Raw genomic sequence first — 15332 nt, 5'->3', positions numbered from 1 at the left:
CCGCCAACAGGTCTCATTTCGGCTAAGCTCGTGGAGGCGACACGGCCGGACAGCTCGCTATGCGTGCCATGATGTGACGGACTGCAGGAACACATGCTGACTCAATCAAAAAACGTAGGGAACTACAGGAATGGATATCATAGTGGTGGCTATCACACAGTCAGCATTACTACGAGGGCACAGAAACGATATCCGAAGAGCACATGCACATGTTATGATAGGCATAATTCTAAGTAACAGTAATAGACCGACAGGTATGGCCCAGGCTGTTCATACGAAGATACAGTCCAATTAGCCTTGGAGCAAGTAGTAGTAATACTACACAGTTTTCAGGAAAATACAATTAACCATAATCCACAAATTATCCTTTGCGCCATCACTCTCATAGTTTCTACGAACCATAAGGTTATTGATGCTGTATTGCAAGCCGAAACTTAGGCTTCATAAGCCTATAAGCGATTCGGTTCATAATGAGTACAGCCTGGTCGCCACTTTATTTTTCAAAGGCATTAGCCCATAATTTTGTCGTTAATGCGTTACAAGGGGACATGTTGGAGGAGGCACGATAAGGCCCAGCAAGCAGTAAAAACTATTTGCAAGGGAGTGTCACGTACGAGAAAAATAATGGCAGGTGGAGAGGTTGCGACAGATGTTCCCTCAGGGAACTTCCCTGCTGCATTCTGCCCTTCTTACTGTAAGTTACAGTATGCGATGTTAACATCGCATACTATGACATGAAACCTCACCGATTATGAAAAGGGCGATACATGATCCGGGTGGTGGGTTTTACAAAACAGTTACAGCGCAGGGAGCAACAACCAGATAATGAAAGTGAGACCCCCGTCATGATCCACGCTGTAACTGCTACAACGGAAAATGACCACAGACGGAAATGAACACATTCTCGACGAAAGCAGCTTACCTTAACTTTGCAAATTCATGATATAGAATGAGGTGCGCAACTACGAAGAAATGTATGACAGTGCTATCGGAACGGAATGCCGGAAGCAGTGTACCCTGGCTGGCCCCTCGCTGAGCATTAAAATTTTGCCTCATTGAAGGTAATGCCGGATTTTGAACCCCTCTTCTTGAGATGGCGGATGAGCATCTCTCAGGTGCTTGTTGCTGGTTACACATATCAAGCAAGGCTTCTTCCGGCCTTGGCTGCTCGATTCCGTTATCCGGTCGTTTTTGGCATCAACTTAGCAAATCCGTCTTCCACTCTTCTGGCTACCTATCGTAGAAAGGCAGACATGGAGATACGTTAGGAGATACGTTAGGGCAGCATGTGACAAGCCGGTGCGATAGGCTGTATGGATAGCAAGGGGAGGAGGTGTGATGGCGATTGAGCTGATGACCTGCGAGACAGTCAGGCATCGAGTCAACATCAGCGGTGGCGCTGGGATCTGGCTGCGGGGGTTCTACTGCCCACACGATCTCCTCGAGATGTGCAGCAGTGCGACCTTCGAGGTGTTCGCGCGTGGCCGTATCTGGATTGCCCATGAGTTGGTGGTGGGCCTTAAGCCTCGGGCTGACATGAGTTGGTGGGCCTCCAGACTCTCCCGCAACCGCAACCAGGGAGGAACCGGGGACGCAACCAGCAACGCTGCAGTCAGGAAACCTGGCAGCGCAAGCGCAAAGGGAGAGTCTGGCGGCCGTTGGTTGTGCTGTCTGAGCTGTGGTAGCGCTGTTGGGCTTTACGAAGGTCTGCCGGCAGTTACGTTCACCAGGGTTGCGCGTGAGATGGCCACCCCGCCAGCTGCAAGGTTGAGGAAGCTAGGGAGAAAGGTCTTCGTGTTCATAATGCAGGGCCAGCAGGAAAGAGTGCGGTGAAATTAAAAGGTTGATGTAGCTTTCAGGGACAACTATAGAACACCCTCGAGACAGGTTTAATCGGGCTGCGGAGGACAGCGCTGCGATGCTTGGCCAAAAACCGCTGCAGGGTTGTTCAGATAACTGCTACTGTTGCTGCTGGCACTGTCACCACGAATGACTTCGCCACCATCGTGGCCACCTGCACCCATACCGCCGGCACCAACAAGCTGTTCTTGTAGTTGTTGTAGTTGTAGTTGTTCTTGATGCGGCTGGGTTTGTTCGTGGAGCTGCCATGGCCGGGCTGTTCCGGCTACTTGAGCCTGAGTGTGGTGTCGGAGTGTTGGAGTGTTGGGAGTGTGCATGGTGTCGATACATATGTGTGTCAGTTCGTGTGTTCATGTCCTTGGGGGATGTGTGGACAAGGGGGTTGGGAAAAAAGGAAAAACCGGCGACACATCAGAAGACCTTTTTTTAAAGTTGTCTCTAGGCACACACATACACACACACACATACATACATACAGACATATGGACACACGGGCAACATAGCCCCTCTCAGATGCAATGCTCCATGTTTTCACATTCACACTCACACCAAAACAGCTGACATTTTTCCACATACACACACACACACAAAAGCACATAAGCAGACAACATGCACATGAATCAACAACTAACCAACCAACTCTCACACAGAGACACACACACACCAGACAGACACCCAGAGTCCCAGACACGACGGCACGAACCTGAAATTGAATCAAAATGGGACATTGCCAGGGCAGATATGTGGCCAGATCTGCTGGATCCAGGGATACGGCCCAGAGCCATCTGCAACAAGTCGGGTGTTGGCTTCCTTGAAGCGGGGCCCCTCTGCATCCGTGCAGGCCGGTAGCTAGGCACTGTAACACAGCAAAGGCGTAACCTGGGATGCTCAGATTGGCATTTGCATCGTTACAGGCACGTGTGACGATTGATGGGTAGTGTCAACATGGTGGGAGATGTGCTTGTTGTAGCAGTGCTGATGGTGTGGGAGCTAAGCTTGCACCACGGAAACGTCAGCACCGCCTGCGGGCTCCACGTGAATCACATCCATCCCGGGTGCATGGCGCATGGACAGTGCAGCAGACCGCAAGTCGGAAAGCCTGTGCGGGCAAATGGTAATGCAAGCTGGGTGTTCGAGTTATCATACGCTGTCATCTCAGAATTCAAGTATGAGATACGCGGTACCTTTTGAGATTAAATTTAGCCTGAGAGGCGTTGATGTGACTTTGACCTCGGCAGCCAAACTTGTTTGTGCTCATACGATCTTTGTTGGCTACAGGCGAGATACCTTGCAATAGAGAACGCAATATATTACCAACAACACGTTTCAGCCGGGCGAGATATTATGTTTGGTCCGTTACACACGGCCACACGGATATGGGCAATCCTACAGGTCGGGGGCCCCTGAGTGCTTCACGCTGGGGCCCCGCCCAAAAAGTACGACAGCACGACAACTCTACGGCCTGTCAGCATGCGGCATAGCCACAAGCGGATAGAGCGAAAAAAACCAGCCCGGGAAGTTAGGTAACTGACCACTAAACCGGTTTGGAGCTCGAGGGGTGGGTTGGAGTTATTAGGGCCTTATGATCTTACAGCGGATTACTGGGCTTGTAGTCCAACGTGAGGTTGTGGTAGACCTTATATCTTGGTGCTGGCTTGCACTGTGGGGTTTGAGCTGCATACAGCAATACAGCAAAGCTAGTAGTGCCCATGGGGGCCAAGCCAGGATGTAGAAAACAGGGAGAAGGGGATGAGGTGGAGGAGGAAAATAGGTAAGAAAAAATGTATAGGCGGGAGGGAGTTGACGAGAGCCAGGAGAAGGAATCCAGGAGGACTTAAGGATGTTGAGGTGGTTGGGAGCATGGTTTTGAGTGTGGGCCTTTGCTTGGTCGATTTCATTTACTGCTCACAAACAGTGCCATAACTGTCTACACATGTGCATGGAGAGTGGACACACGAACGAAGAAACGCGCCAACTCAGTGCATGAATCATGGTCTATGAGGGAGTTGTAACATATAGGGGGGGGGTCTGGGGGGGGCGTAGGCCCCCCCAGCGCCTCACAATTAAGGAATAAATAAAATCCAACCCTAGCAACTTTGTTACTTTAGGTTGGAATAAATTGAGACCCATCCTAAATGAAAAAAACCCTGGGCATGCTTCCTTATTAATGAACTTGCATGACCATCCCATTGCAGGCATGCTGTCTGTCTGCCTCATGTAGTGTTGTTGGGGGTGTTACACTGTGGGCGGTTCACCCCAAGAAAAGGACGAGCACGGGGGCCCTGACCGGGCCAAAACACAGCGCAGGAGTAGGCGCGCGGCTCTACATCCGTCTGTTCCTCTGTGTGCACCTCATTCCCTCACTCATGCCAACCAGGACGCTCTCCCAGCCCCTGGCTAGGCAACACAGCGGCACAGAAGACTGCAAACCGAATTAAGTGAGAGCCGCACGAGAGGCGCCACACCACCTCTGGGAGACCTAAGCAAGCTATCTGCCCCCACTACACCTGGCTAGCCTAATAGTGCGCTCTCATCTCTCTTGACCGCCAAAGCAAGAACAAAGCAAAAACACCACCGGGGGCAGGGGCTCTACTCGGGGGGCTCCACTACACACTCCAAAACCGAGGCGGGGAAAGACCTACCCACGTCAGGTACGGCCTCTCAGCAGACTCTCCTAGTCAAGGACCCCACGCAGCCAGCAAGGCAAGAGATACATGGAGGACCACGGGCCTGAGACGCCACACCACAAAACCAAGATGCGGTTGCACCGAGAAGACAAACACAACATGGGCACTCGTACACTGGACCTTTTTAAGGCCAGCTGTTCACCTACCACTAGCAACGGACACCTACTAAGGATGGCCACCACTACCTCACAGGTCCACTCTCAACCGAGGCAAAAAAAACTGGTCTGTATGGCAGTCTCCTCCTGGGGGTTGTGGGCTTCCAGGCGCAGCCCAGTGCAAGACAAAGCAAAAACACCTATTGCTGCAGGGGGGATGACAAGCCAGTGCAGCGCCCCCCTAAAAAGCCTGAGAAAGGCACGGCTCACAGACGCTGCCTGCTCCCACTTACCACACCGAGATCCCTCCCCTCCTGACCCTGGCCAGCCGGGACCAGCATCACCTGCTCTCCACCTCCACACCACTCTCCTCCACCGCTTTCCCACCTCCTCTCCACTCCCACAAGCCACCTACACCTTCTCTACTCTGATGCCAGACAGTACAGAACCCAATCCCCTCTCTTCAACAGGCCCCAATTCCCAGGGAGAGGGCACACACACGAGCACATGAACACACACAGCCCGGCTCCACAACTCCCCCTGCTAGACCACAAGCACATGAACACACACAGCCCGGCTCCACAACTCCCCCTGCTAGACCACGCGACCCTAGGCCAGGACACTGCCCGCTCGCCCAGCCCTCCAAATGCCCAGGGCCTCCCTGCTCTCCTCGCTCCCCACCTATCCCTACTCCTGGCTCTCTCACCCCCTCTCCCTCACTCTCCCTGCTCCCCTCCAAAAAGAGCCCCTGACTCCACTCCAATACAGCTATTTAGGCCGTGATTTCCACCAGTGCTGCACACTGCATCTGTTCCTCCACGACCACAGGATGGGGTGCTGCGGCCCGACTCTGTCCCAGCCATGTCTGGGGGTCTCCAGCATCGTGAACAAGCGCAGACACGCCCAGAAGTCTGCCACTACCCGGGTGTGTGTGCGGGCCAGTGGTGAGGCTCCTGCAGCACCCGCTGTTGCTGCTGCTGCCACCGCCTCGCCCCCTCCCGCCCCTGCTTCCTGTGTTGGCCCGTCATCTACTTACTCTTGCTGCAATGCACCTCCTGCCACGGGTGAAGAAGCCTGTAATGGCCTGCTGGCTGGATCTCTGCTGCTGGGGCTGCCCCATCATGGTTGCTGCTGCTGATGTCTGCAGGAAGGTCATTGCTGCCGAGCCATGGTCCGGTGGCCCAGGCGGTTGCCAGAGCCCAAGGCTGGAGTGCAGGGTGGCTGAGCTCCAGGTAGGTGGACAGCATGCGTACCCAGGGCCGCACTATTGGTTGCCAGTGCCAACTCCTCATCCCCACCTGCTCTCCCAATTAGTTCTCCACCCGCACCCCTACCTTCACAACCTGCTGCCAGCAGTGCTTGTGCAATGAATCACACGGCCCAAACTGTGTGGCATGCATGGATGTGCTGTCGGAGCAGAAGCAGGTCAAAACCCCCGGCTGATGGATGGCCTACTAGAAGGCTGCTGGGTACACCTTGTGTGATATCCATGCATGCCTCCCAGGGTTTGCACGGCCACCACACCTTCAGCTCCATGCCTTGCATGCATGGCCTCATGGCAACACCACCAGATATCCTGCCCTCTTAAGCAGCTGGTTCAAAAAGCAGGCCAGCTCTTCACAGCCCTCACGCCTGTGCAGCTCCTTAACGGCCGCAATCAGGTTCTCAGGAGGCGAACAGCCACCCTTGATCAACAGCTCTTTCCAGCTGTTCCGGTTCATCTCACACACCAGCGCCACGGCAAGCATGTGCCTGGAACAGGTGGAAGATGCTCATGTTGACTGCAGTACAGATGCACAGCCAAGCACACAAGCAAGCAAGCACCCTATCACCACATCCCACTGGAGTCCAGCTTACCAGTCGTACTGTGACTTTGCAGGGAGGCCCAGGAGTGTGCAGGGAGCAAAAAAGAGGGTGGTGGATGTCACTGGCGAGCCTGTGCGAACCGTGGAGCCAAAGTCGCCCAGCCACCACCTGCACCACACACATTGGTGAAAGGAACAGCTGAGCAGTAGAGGTCAGGAGTGCTACAAGCAGCTTGCTCTCACATATGTAATGGCAACAGCAACAGACAACAATGATGAGGCTACCAGCACCAGCTAGATCCCGTCCCCAATAGCAATGAGGTTGGCGCATCTGAGGATGCTACTGGGTGTGGGCAGTGCAGCCGCTTTGGCACAGTGTGTTATGCATATTTTTGGACTGATCCATTCCTGCCAATGGCACATCACATCTGACGTGCCCAGCCCAGGCCACATGCAGGGTGGCATCACAACAGGCAGGCTAGGAAACTGCAGCCCTTGACCCTGCACCAGCTCCACAGGCTTGCACCATTACCTGCCCTTGGAGTCCACGAATATGTTGTCTCCCTGTCCAGGGAGGTGTGGCAAGGAGTAAGGGTGGCAGGCAGTGTTATTTTTTTGCGGAATATATTCCGAATGAGGAATTAAAAAATGTGCAAGTTCATTCCTCCAGCCAACAATGGACTGTCCGTGCCAAAGCCGCTAGAATCTCACAGGAGATAAACATGTTAACCATATCATAGTACTTTAATGCCATGGATACTGCTAGGAATGCCATGGATACTGCTAGGACTGTTTCTGACTGGACCAAACACTGCAAAACATTGACCTGAAGCTCCCAAAGCATGTTAGGTCATTAAAGCAGATATAAAAAAATCACTGAAGCCATTAGCAATGTTAATGAAGACGGTATAGAGGTCATAGGGAATGTGGGTGCAATGCTGCAGCCAGCCGACGACAATGACACCACTCCGGTTGTCAACAGTGAGCAGGCCAAACATCAACGTTCGTCATATGGAGATGGTCCAGGAAACAGGCTGCGCTTGGTGATTCTGGTCCATTGCTGCTATGCATCATTACTTTTGCAACCCGGAAAGTCATGTAGTGTAATTTCTCAACATGATGCAAGACGAACGATGGTGAACAAACTCTATTCGATCAGTGTTTGAGAGATTGTGGTGTGCGCATGTTACAGCATTCCCCACAGCGTTTGCACGAAGTAAACTGTAACTCATCAGGCGGAGGGGTCTGGGGGGGGCGGAGCCCCCCCAGCACCTTACAGATTTGGAATACTTTTATTCCCGCGACTAAAAACCTATTCCTCCGTTCAGACTGGAAAATTCACCGGCAAAATTGAAAAGAAAAACACTGGTGGCAGGCCACCTAGCAAAAAATTAAGTGTGCAAATCACCTAGAACACAGACATCAAGAATCTTGTGCCTCGATGCCAGTCTCCCCTCTCAACTACTATACCTTGACATCCATGTGTGTGTACTCTTTTTGGTGAATCCATTCCAATGCTGCAGCCATGCGCCTGCCTCCCGCCAGCACAGCTGCTGCCGGCAGTGGCACCATCTTCACGAGAGATGACACATACCGTGGCATGCATAATGCTGCGTACAGGCCTGGAACACGGTTGACAGTGGACTTGTGCTCGGCACCGAGTTTGAAGGTGAGAATGTGTGCTGGCACCAGCGGCACAGATGCAGGCTTTGACTCCATTAGCGCCCGGCATGCCTCCGCCTCTGCACCACCAGGCTGCTGATCACTGTCAGCACTGCTTACTTGAGCAAGCAGCTTGACTATAACGGGCAAGCCTTCACGTGTCGTTCCAATCAGCAGGCTTGCACTGCCCTCAGCAGGGTTAGGAAACAGGGGCCCATTGACCCTCAGTCCATGCTGGGTGAGCAGGTGGCCCTCGGTAGAAGGTCCAGGAAAGAGCTCAGCCTCCCTGTACAGGTCCACCGCATCGTTGCAATCGCCAAGCACCATCATCCGGGCAGGGCAGTGCCGCATGATGAGGTTCAGCACAGCGGTTTTTGGCCTCTGGATGTTGCCAAGCGACAAGAGCTCAAGGAAACGCCTTTTGTAGTCAGGCAGCCCTGTATGAGGGAGCATGGAAGCATAATAGAGGGGGCCAGGGTTAATTGGTGCATGCATGTTCCATGTACACGGATGCAGTGGAGCAACTGGGCACAGCTAATCCTGGATCTGTTTCCAAAGTACCCCGAGCAGCCCATAACACTAATGCAGCCATTGACAACATGTTACTGTAGAGGCCAGCCCATGAGAAGCTTTGAGGACTGTTGAAAGTACCAGCACTGTTAGTGGGGCAAGCAACTTAACCAACATGCAGCAATGGTTGCACGAATTGATAACAGCACACTGCTATCATCAGCCTGCCATGCTGACCAAAGCTGCATGTGCCCAGGTGTAATGAAGGCCAGCACCACTGCTCTCAGCAAGCCAAGCAAGCGAATATTCTATTATCCATTGAAAGTTTCCTTTTTTAACATTAACGCTTTCTCCCCACGTCACCATGAGCTATCCTTTGTATTGGTGTTTATCTTTATCTTTTTTAATTGTCTTTCTTCTTTCTTTTTGTTTTTTTTAAGCAGCTACCAAGCAAACGATATGCAGGTATGACTGCCGAATAAAAACTTGAAAGCCGAGAACTTGAGCTGTTGTAATTCCGGTCAGACTTCCTAGGCTTTTATAGCTTATCGTCGCGAGAAGCTTTGTACTACGATTGGTGTGATTCCTAGTTGGGTCTTATCATACGAACTTGATCTATTGGTACTATTTGTACCCTGAGGCAAGACTTCTTTATCAAGCTGATTGTAACAACTATTGCTCATTGGGACTTTGGAGCGTCCTTCGAGTTAAGGCACAGTGTCAGCTCGCTTATCCAGCTCGTGCTTAACTGGATCTTGTGTCAGCTATTTCTAGCTATTTACGAATAGTCACAACAGGTTATGAGCCCCGCTTGATGTTGCGGTGGCTGCAGTGATCGTACGCTTTGTTGAGCTCATACGTTTTAACACCCATTTTGAGTCATACGTGATTCTGAGAGAATGTCCGACATTGCTGGTTGGAGAGATGTGCTAATGGTCGCCAACTCGGGCGACTGGTTCATCAAGATGAAGGCCATCTTGGAGTGCGAGGACCTGGCATCAGTCATCAGCCAGGACTACAATTTACCCGCGGATCCTACGGAGCGGGAGAAGGAGTTGAGAAAGATAAGGAAGGCTCGGGCGCTGATAATCCTTCGGCTTGCGTCCGTCGAACATAAGATTCTTATCGAGTCAACCACCGAAGCTAAGGATCTCTGGGCGGGCCTTGAGCAGTGGGCCGGGCAATTGAATGAGGCTGAGTTGGGCGCAGTCTCACAATCTTTCCACTCCATCACGATGCACCATGACGAAAAGGTGCATGACTATATTACCCGTGCGGTCAATATGTACGAGAAGCTAAATAGATATAAAGATTTCCACATTTCAAAGAAAAATGCGATTGTGCTAGTTGTTCGTGGCCTGCCCGATGCATTGTATGAGACGGAAAAGAGAGTTTTTGTCACGTCCTCCTACCCGAAGAGCTTTCTGGAGCTGAAGGAGAAGCTCTTGGCCATGGAGGCCAATCATCTAACAGCCAGGAGGACCGAGCCGGACATAGCCGTAGGGTTAGCTGCTTCGTTTGTGGCGGCAACCACTACACGAGGGACTGCTCAAAGAAGGTTAGCTCTTCTGGTCCCTCAGGCTCGGGTCACTCGCACGGTGGGTCAGAGCTGCGGTGTGATTGGTGTGGGAAGACGGGCCACCTGTCCGAGAAGTGTTATCGTAAGCGGCAGGGTTTGCCTAGGAGTGCCGAACGGAAACCGGAGGTCATTGTGCTGACGCTGGTGGCTCGAGAACAGCAATTCGTTCCCCAGCGGACGAGAGATGAGGAGAGTCTAGAGTACTACATGCGTAATCCGCCTAGGAGCGCATTAGTAGCTTTGGGGCGGGCACCGTTTATCGAGAGGATTCGAAGGGTAGTTGCACAGTAACCCGAGAACCTGTGGTGGTTGGACTCCGGCAGCAAATACCACGTTACTGGCGACCGGAGTATCCTTCATGACTACTGCAGGATTAGTTCGGATTTGTCGATTACGATCGAGGTCGGTAATGGGAACATGCTTCAGGCCGAGGGTTATGGGAATGTGGTGCCGACCCATGCCCCTAACATCACTATTGAGGGAGTTTTCTATGTGCCTAACTTTAAGCACAACTTGATCTCTGTTTCGGTCCTGACGAACAAGGGTTTTAGGGTTAGCTTTGAGGACTCGCAGGCTGTTATATCGAGGGGAGGCCTGCACATCTCTGCTACTAAATGTGCGTCAGGCCTTTACAGGTTCATGAGTAGTGCTGTTCCGGCTGCAGAGTCCTCCAGGCCTTCTGAGCCTGTCATCCCTTCCTTTTCTGCGAAGGCCCTAGATTCTGAGACGCCGGAGCTGTGGCACCGACGCCTTTGTCATTTGGGGATTTCAAACATGAAGAGGTTGGTGCAGGAGGGTTTGGTTAAGGGCTTGAATATTAACGCCGCTCAGTTAAGAGCTTTCGAGGTTAGGAATTGCGAGCCTTGTTTGGTGGGAAAATTTAGCCGCGATCCGTTTCCCACATCTACAACAGTAACTAAGAGACCGTTGCAGTTGGTGCATTTGGATGTATGTGGTCCTTTGCCTGTGTCCTCGAGTGGCCATAGGTATTTTGTTACTCTGTTGGATGACTACACTGGGGTGTCGTTGGTTCAGCCCATTAAGCATAAGTCTGATGTCCCGGACTTCATTGAGAGGGGCGTAAATTTGTTACAAGTGCAAAGTGGCTCTACTTTACAGGGCATGCGAACTGATGGAGGGGGGGAATTCGTGAACGCAAAAATAAAGGAATTTTGCAAGCAACGGGGTATTAGGCATGAATTATCCGCCCCGTACACCCCCCAACAGAACGGTAAAGCGGAAAGGTTAAACCGTAATTTGTTGGATAAGGTTAGGACGATGCTGGTGGACTCTTCGGTACCTAAGAAGTTTTGGAACGAGGCTTTGGGTGTTGCATCTTTTGTTAGAAATCGATCACCTGTTTCGGGGAAATCAAAAACCCCATATGAGTTGTTGACGGGTGAGGTTCCTGATGTGTCTTGGTTTAAGGTATTTGGCTGCATAGCATACGTTCAGGTTCCCAGGGGTCAGGGTGGCAAGCTCGACCCAAGGGCCTATAGGGGCACCTTCCTAGGATACGAGCCGAACTCGAAGGCATATCGGATCTTGGTCGGTGATGGGCGTATTATTGTGTCTCGAAACGTCGATTTTCGTGAAGATATGTTTAATTTTCGTGGCCGCAACGGCGTTTCTGAGGCATCTGCGTCTGATTATTGGTTTGTCCCTGCTGCTGGTGCCCCTGCAGGAGAGGCGGGTGAGGCCGGCAGGGTTGTCCCTGTGGTTGCTCATGCTGCTGGTGCCCCTGCGGAAGAGGCAGGAGAGGCCGGCATGGGTAATGCAGGTGTTGCTCCCATTGTTCCTGCTGCTGGAGCCCCCGCGGGAAATGCGGATGAGGCCGGCATGGACACTGAGGAGGACCTTCCCCCTCTGCTGGAGGAAGATGAGGGGGAAGAGGAGTACAATGAGGGGGAGGAACTTGAGTTGGAGGCAGAGGCAGCTGAGGTGGAGGCAGCTGAGGTGGTGGCAGCTGTGGTTGAAGGAGAAGTTATAGCTGCTAGTGGAGCTGGTACCTCCACTGGTACCTCCGGCCCCCTTGCTGCTACCTCCGCCCCCCTTGCTGCTACACGTTCGTCTACTAGGACCAAGCAGCCGAATTCCCTTTTTAAGGACTATGTGATGATAGCCAAAGGGGCAGAACCTCTAGAGCCTAAATCTCTAGCTGAGGCGAAGGCACGTGCGGACTGGCCTCAGTGGAAGGCGGCTATGGATGAGGAAATGAAGTCGTTGTTAGAAAATCGTACTTGGGAACTTGAGGAATTGCCTAGTGATGCTAAGAAGATTGGCTTGAAATGGGTATATAAAATCAAGCGGGATGGGAGTGGTAATATTGAACGTTATAAGGCTTGTTTGGTAGCCAAGGGTTTTACACAGCAGAAGGATGTGGACTTTGCGGAAGTTTTTTCACCCGTTGGTAAATATGCTAGTTTTCGTGCGTTGCTCGCTGTTGTGGCGGATCGAGATCTCGAGCTTCATCAGCTCGACATCAAAACCGCTTTCTTGAATGGTGTTCTGGAGGAGGATGTATACACTGAACAACCCCCGGGATATGAGCAAGGGAGCGCTAACATTGCTTGTCACCTAAGGCGTTCACTGTACGGCCTGCGACAGGCTCCGCCCACCTGGTATGCACGTCTTCGGTCGGTGTTGGAGCAGATGGGGTTTAAGCCCTCCACTGCGGATCCTGGTTTGTTCATCAAGACGGAGAAGGGTGAGCCCATCTATATTTTGGTATATGTCGATGACCTTCTTATTGCTTGCAAATCGGTTTCTTTGGTTGAACTTATTAAAGAGCAATTGTGTAGCGTGTTTGATATGCGTGATTTAGGGGAAGCCAAGTTTTATCTGGGCTTTGAAATCCATCGTGACAGGGAGGCGCGTACTATTCGTATCTCACAGAAGGTTGCGGAGGTCCTTTCCAAGTTCGCCATGGAGGATTCGAATAAACGTTCTACTCCTATGGATGCTAACGTGCGATTATTGTCCGATGGAGATGCACTTGATGTGTCACGTTTTCCTTATAGCGAGTTGGTGGGTAGTCTGCTTTATCTGTCAGTTTGTTCGCGTCCGGATATCTCTTTCGCCGTGGGAATTTTAGCCCGCCACATGTCTAAACCTACTGTGGCGCACTGGAGTGCAGCAAAGGGAGTCCTCAGATATCTGGCTGGCACTCAGGACGTAGGTATTTCTTTTGGAGGCAACTTGGATATTGTGGGCTTTTGCGATTCGGACTTGGCTGGGTCCAAAGGACGGCGTTCGACAACAGGGTTTGTTTTCCTGCTTGGAGGTGGAGCCATCTCCTGGTCTTCAAAGATCCAACCGACCGTCGCCACATCAACCGCGGAGGCCGAATACATGGCGGCGGCTTCTACAATTAAAGAGGCACTTTGGTTACGACATCTTCTTCTTGATCTCGGTGTACGAACTGGTGCTTTGCCCATCAAGTGTGACAGCAGCACGTGCATCGCGATGCTTGAAAGTCCTATTTCGTCTGCATGTACGAAGCACATTGACGTGTGTCATCATTTTGCACGCGAGCGGGTAGAACGTGGTGAAGTCAGGATGGGTAAGTGCTGCACAAATGAGCAGCTGGCCGACGTTTTTACCAAAGCGTTGCCAAAGGAAAAGTTTAAGTTCTGTGTGGACGGGATAGGTCTGGAGTAGTTCATTACTCCTGTCCTACAGGGTTTTATTTTTCACTTCAGTCAACACCGCTGTGCTTATGAAATAGCTGAGTAGTTACTTGTTGTACGGAAGTTTGTCCGCGGGGGAGTGTTGTAATTCCGGTCAGACTTCCTAGGCTTTTATAGCTTATGGTCACAAGGTGTGATTCCTAGTTGGGTCTTATCGTACGAACTTGATCTATTGGTACTATTTGTACCCTGAGGCAAGACTTCTTTATCAAGCTGATTGTAACAACTATTGCTCATTGGGACTTTGGAGCGTCCTTCGAGTTAAGGCATAGTGTCAGCTCGCTTATCCAGCTCGTGCTTAACTGGATCTTGTGTCAGCTATTTCTAGCTATTTACGAATAGTCACAACATGAGCTTGACAAGTATGTGCGTAAGATTCACGGGCGGGCGAAATTCGATCGGGAGCTGAAGCGGCTTGAATATCATGCCCAAAATGTGAAGCCCATTGGCGAGCCGCGGAACAAAGGGTCTGACCTTTTCAAAAGCCAGGAGTGCTGGTGGGATAAACATTATGCGTGTGGAAAATCGCATGCAGGAGTGCATGCAGGAGTGCACAGAATCATTGAGCTGCTTTAATACTGGCTGCTGAGAGAAAATAATACAATACTTCAACAATAAAACAATAATACAAACAATAATAGATAGGGACAGTCGGAAAAAAAAGGGTTGCTTTAACTGATGAGCTGCTGAAATTTAGATATAATGAATGATGGCTTGGAACAGCTTTTTGGAACAGCCGATATCGACACCAGCGTTTTGGGTGATATGCTGATCCTTACAAGGACTGCTTGTAGCATGCTCGGATGAATGCTCGATAGCGTGCGGATAGCGTGCGAGTTTACCTATCATGACGCCGCACCCTGCAGCCCCCAACAACTACCAATGTGCCGATGCCCACCCTACAGCCTCTTGAAATGCTCACCAGCAGCACTGTTCACGATATCTCAAACATGTACAAACTACACCGTCACGGGACAGTCGAGCCGGAGTCTTAGCTCAGGTCAAGCCTGGGCTAGCACAACCAACTCACCGGCTCCAGCCGCGCTCCCCGCACCGAGGCCAGCCGCCGAGGCTGCAGGACATGGGAGCGGTCGGGGGACCCGTGTAGATTACGAGTTGTTTCAAGCTTCAGGCACGAGAACCCTCCCACTCAGCCAGCGACGCAGAGCCTCCCGACACACCAATCAAGCCTTCTCAGCTCCCAGTGCATGACCTACTTTTACGGATAAGCACATCCACGAGCTTCAGCTGTTTGGCCGCTGTGCTACCGCGAATTAGCACACGTTCCAGATTCGTGGCCTTGCTCAATGCTTCTGCAGCGGCCAGCTGCCACACCTCGTCCTTATTGAATGCTTCTGAAAGATCTACAATCAGCTTGGCATCCTGGGCCTCCTGGTCCATGGCTTGCGCTTGTGGCGCGCTAGGCGACACGGTAAAGTAGCGCA

The 15332-nt window shown here is 51.7% G+C and overlaps 1 protein-coding gene across 1 annotated transcript; it reads right to left on the bottom strand.

The window, feature by feature from the left end:
• Positions 1-1026: 1026 nt before the first annotated feature.
• Positions 1027-15288, bottom strand: VOLCADRAFT_104361 (uncharacterized protein; the record flags this gene model as incomplete). The annotated part of the gene is made up of 9 exons (XM_002949556.1): positions 1027-2135; positions 5679-5783; positions 5977-6027; positions 6211-6394; positions 6500-6616; positions 6980-7011; positions 7918-8546; positions 14918-14959; positions 15105-15288. 9 exons carry the CDS (start codon positions 15286-15288, stop codon positions 1890-1892), a joined length of 1590 nt encoding a protein of 529 aa, XP_002949602.1. The 3' UTR covers positions 1027-1889.
• Between the last annotated feature and the right edge of the window lie 44 nt (positions 15289-15332).

The sequence above is a fragment of the Volvox carteri genome (assembly GCF_000143455.1).
Source record: "Volvox carteri f. nagariensis unplaced genomic scaffold VOLCAscaffold_15, whole genome shotgun sequence".
In the NCBI taxonomy this organism is placed as follows: domain Eukaryota; kingdom Viridiplantae; phylum Chlorophyta; class Chlorophyceae; order Chlamydomonadales; family Volvocaceae; genus Volvox; species Volvox carteri.
The sequence above is the reverse complement of the archived record's forward strand: the minus strand, read 5'-3'. Positions and strand labels throughout refer to the sequence as shown.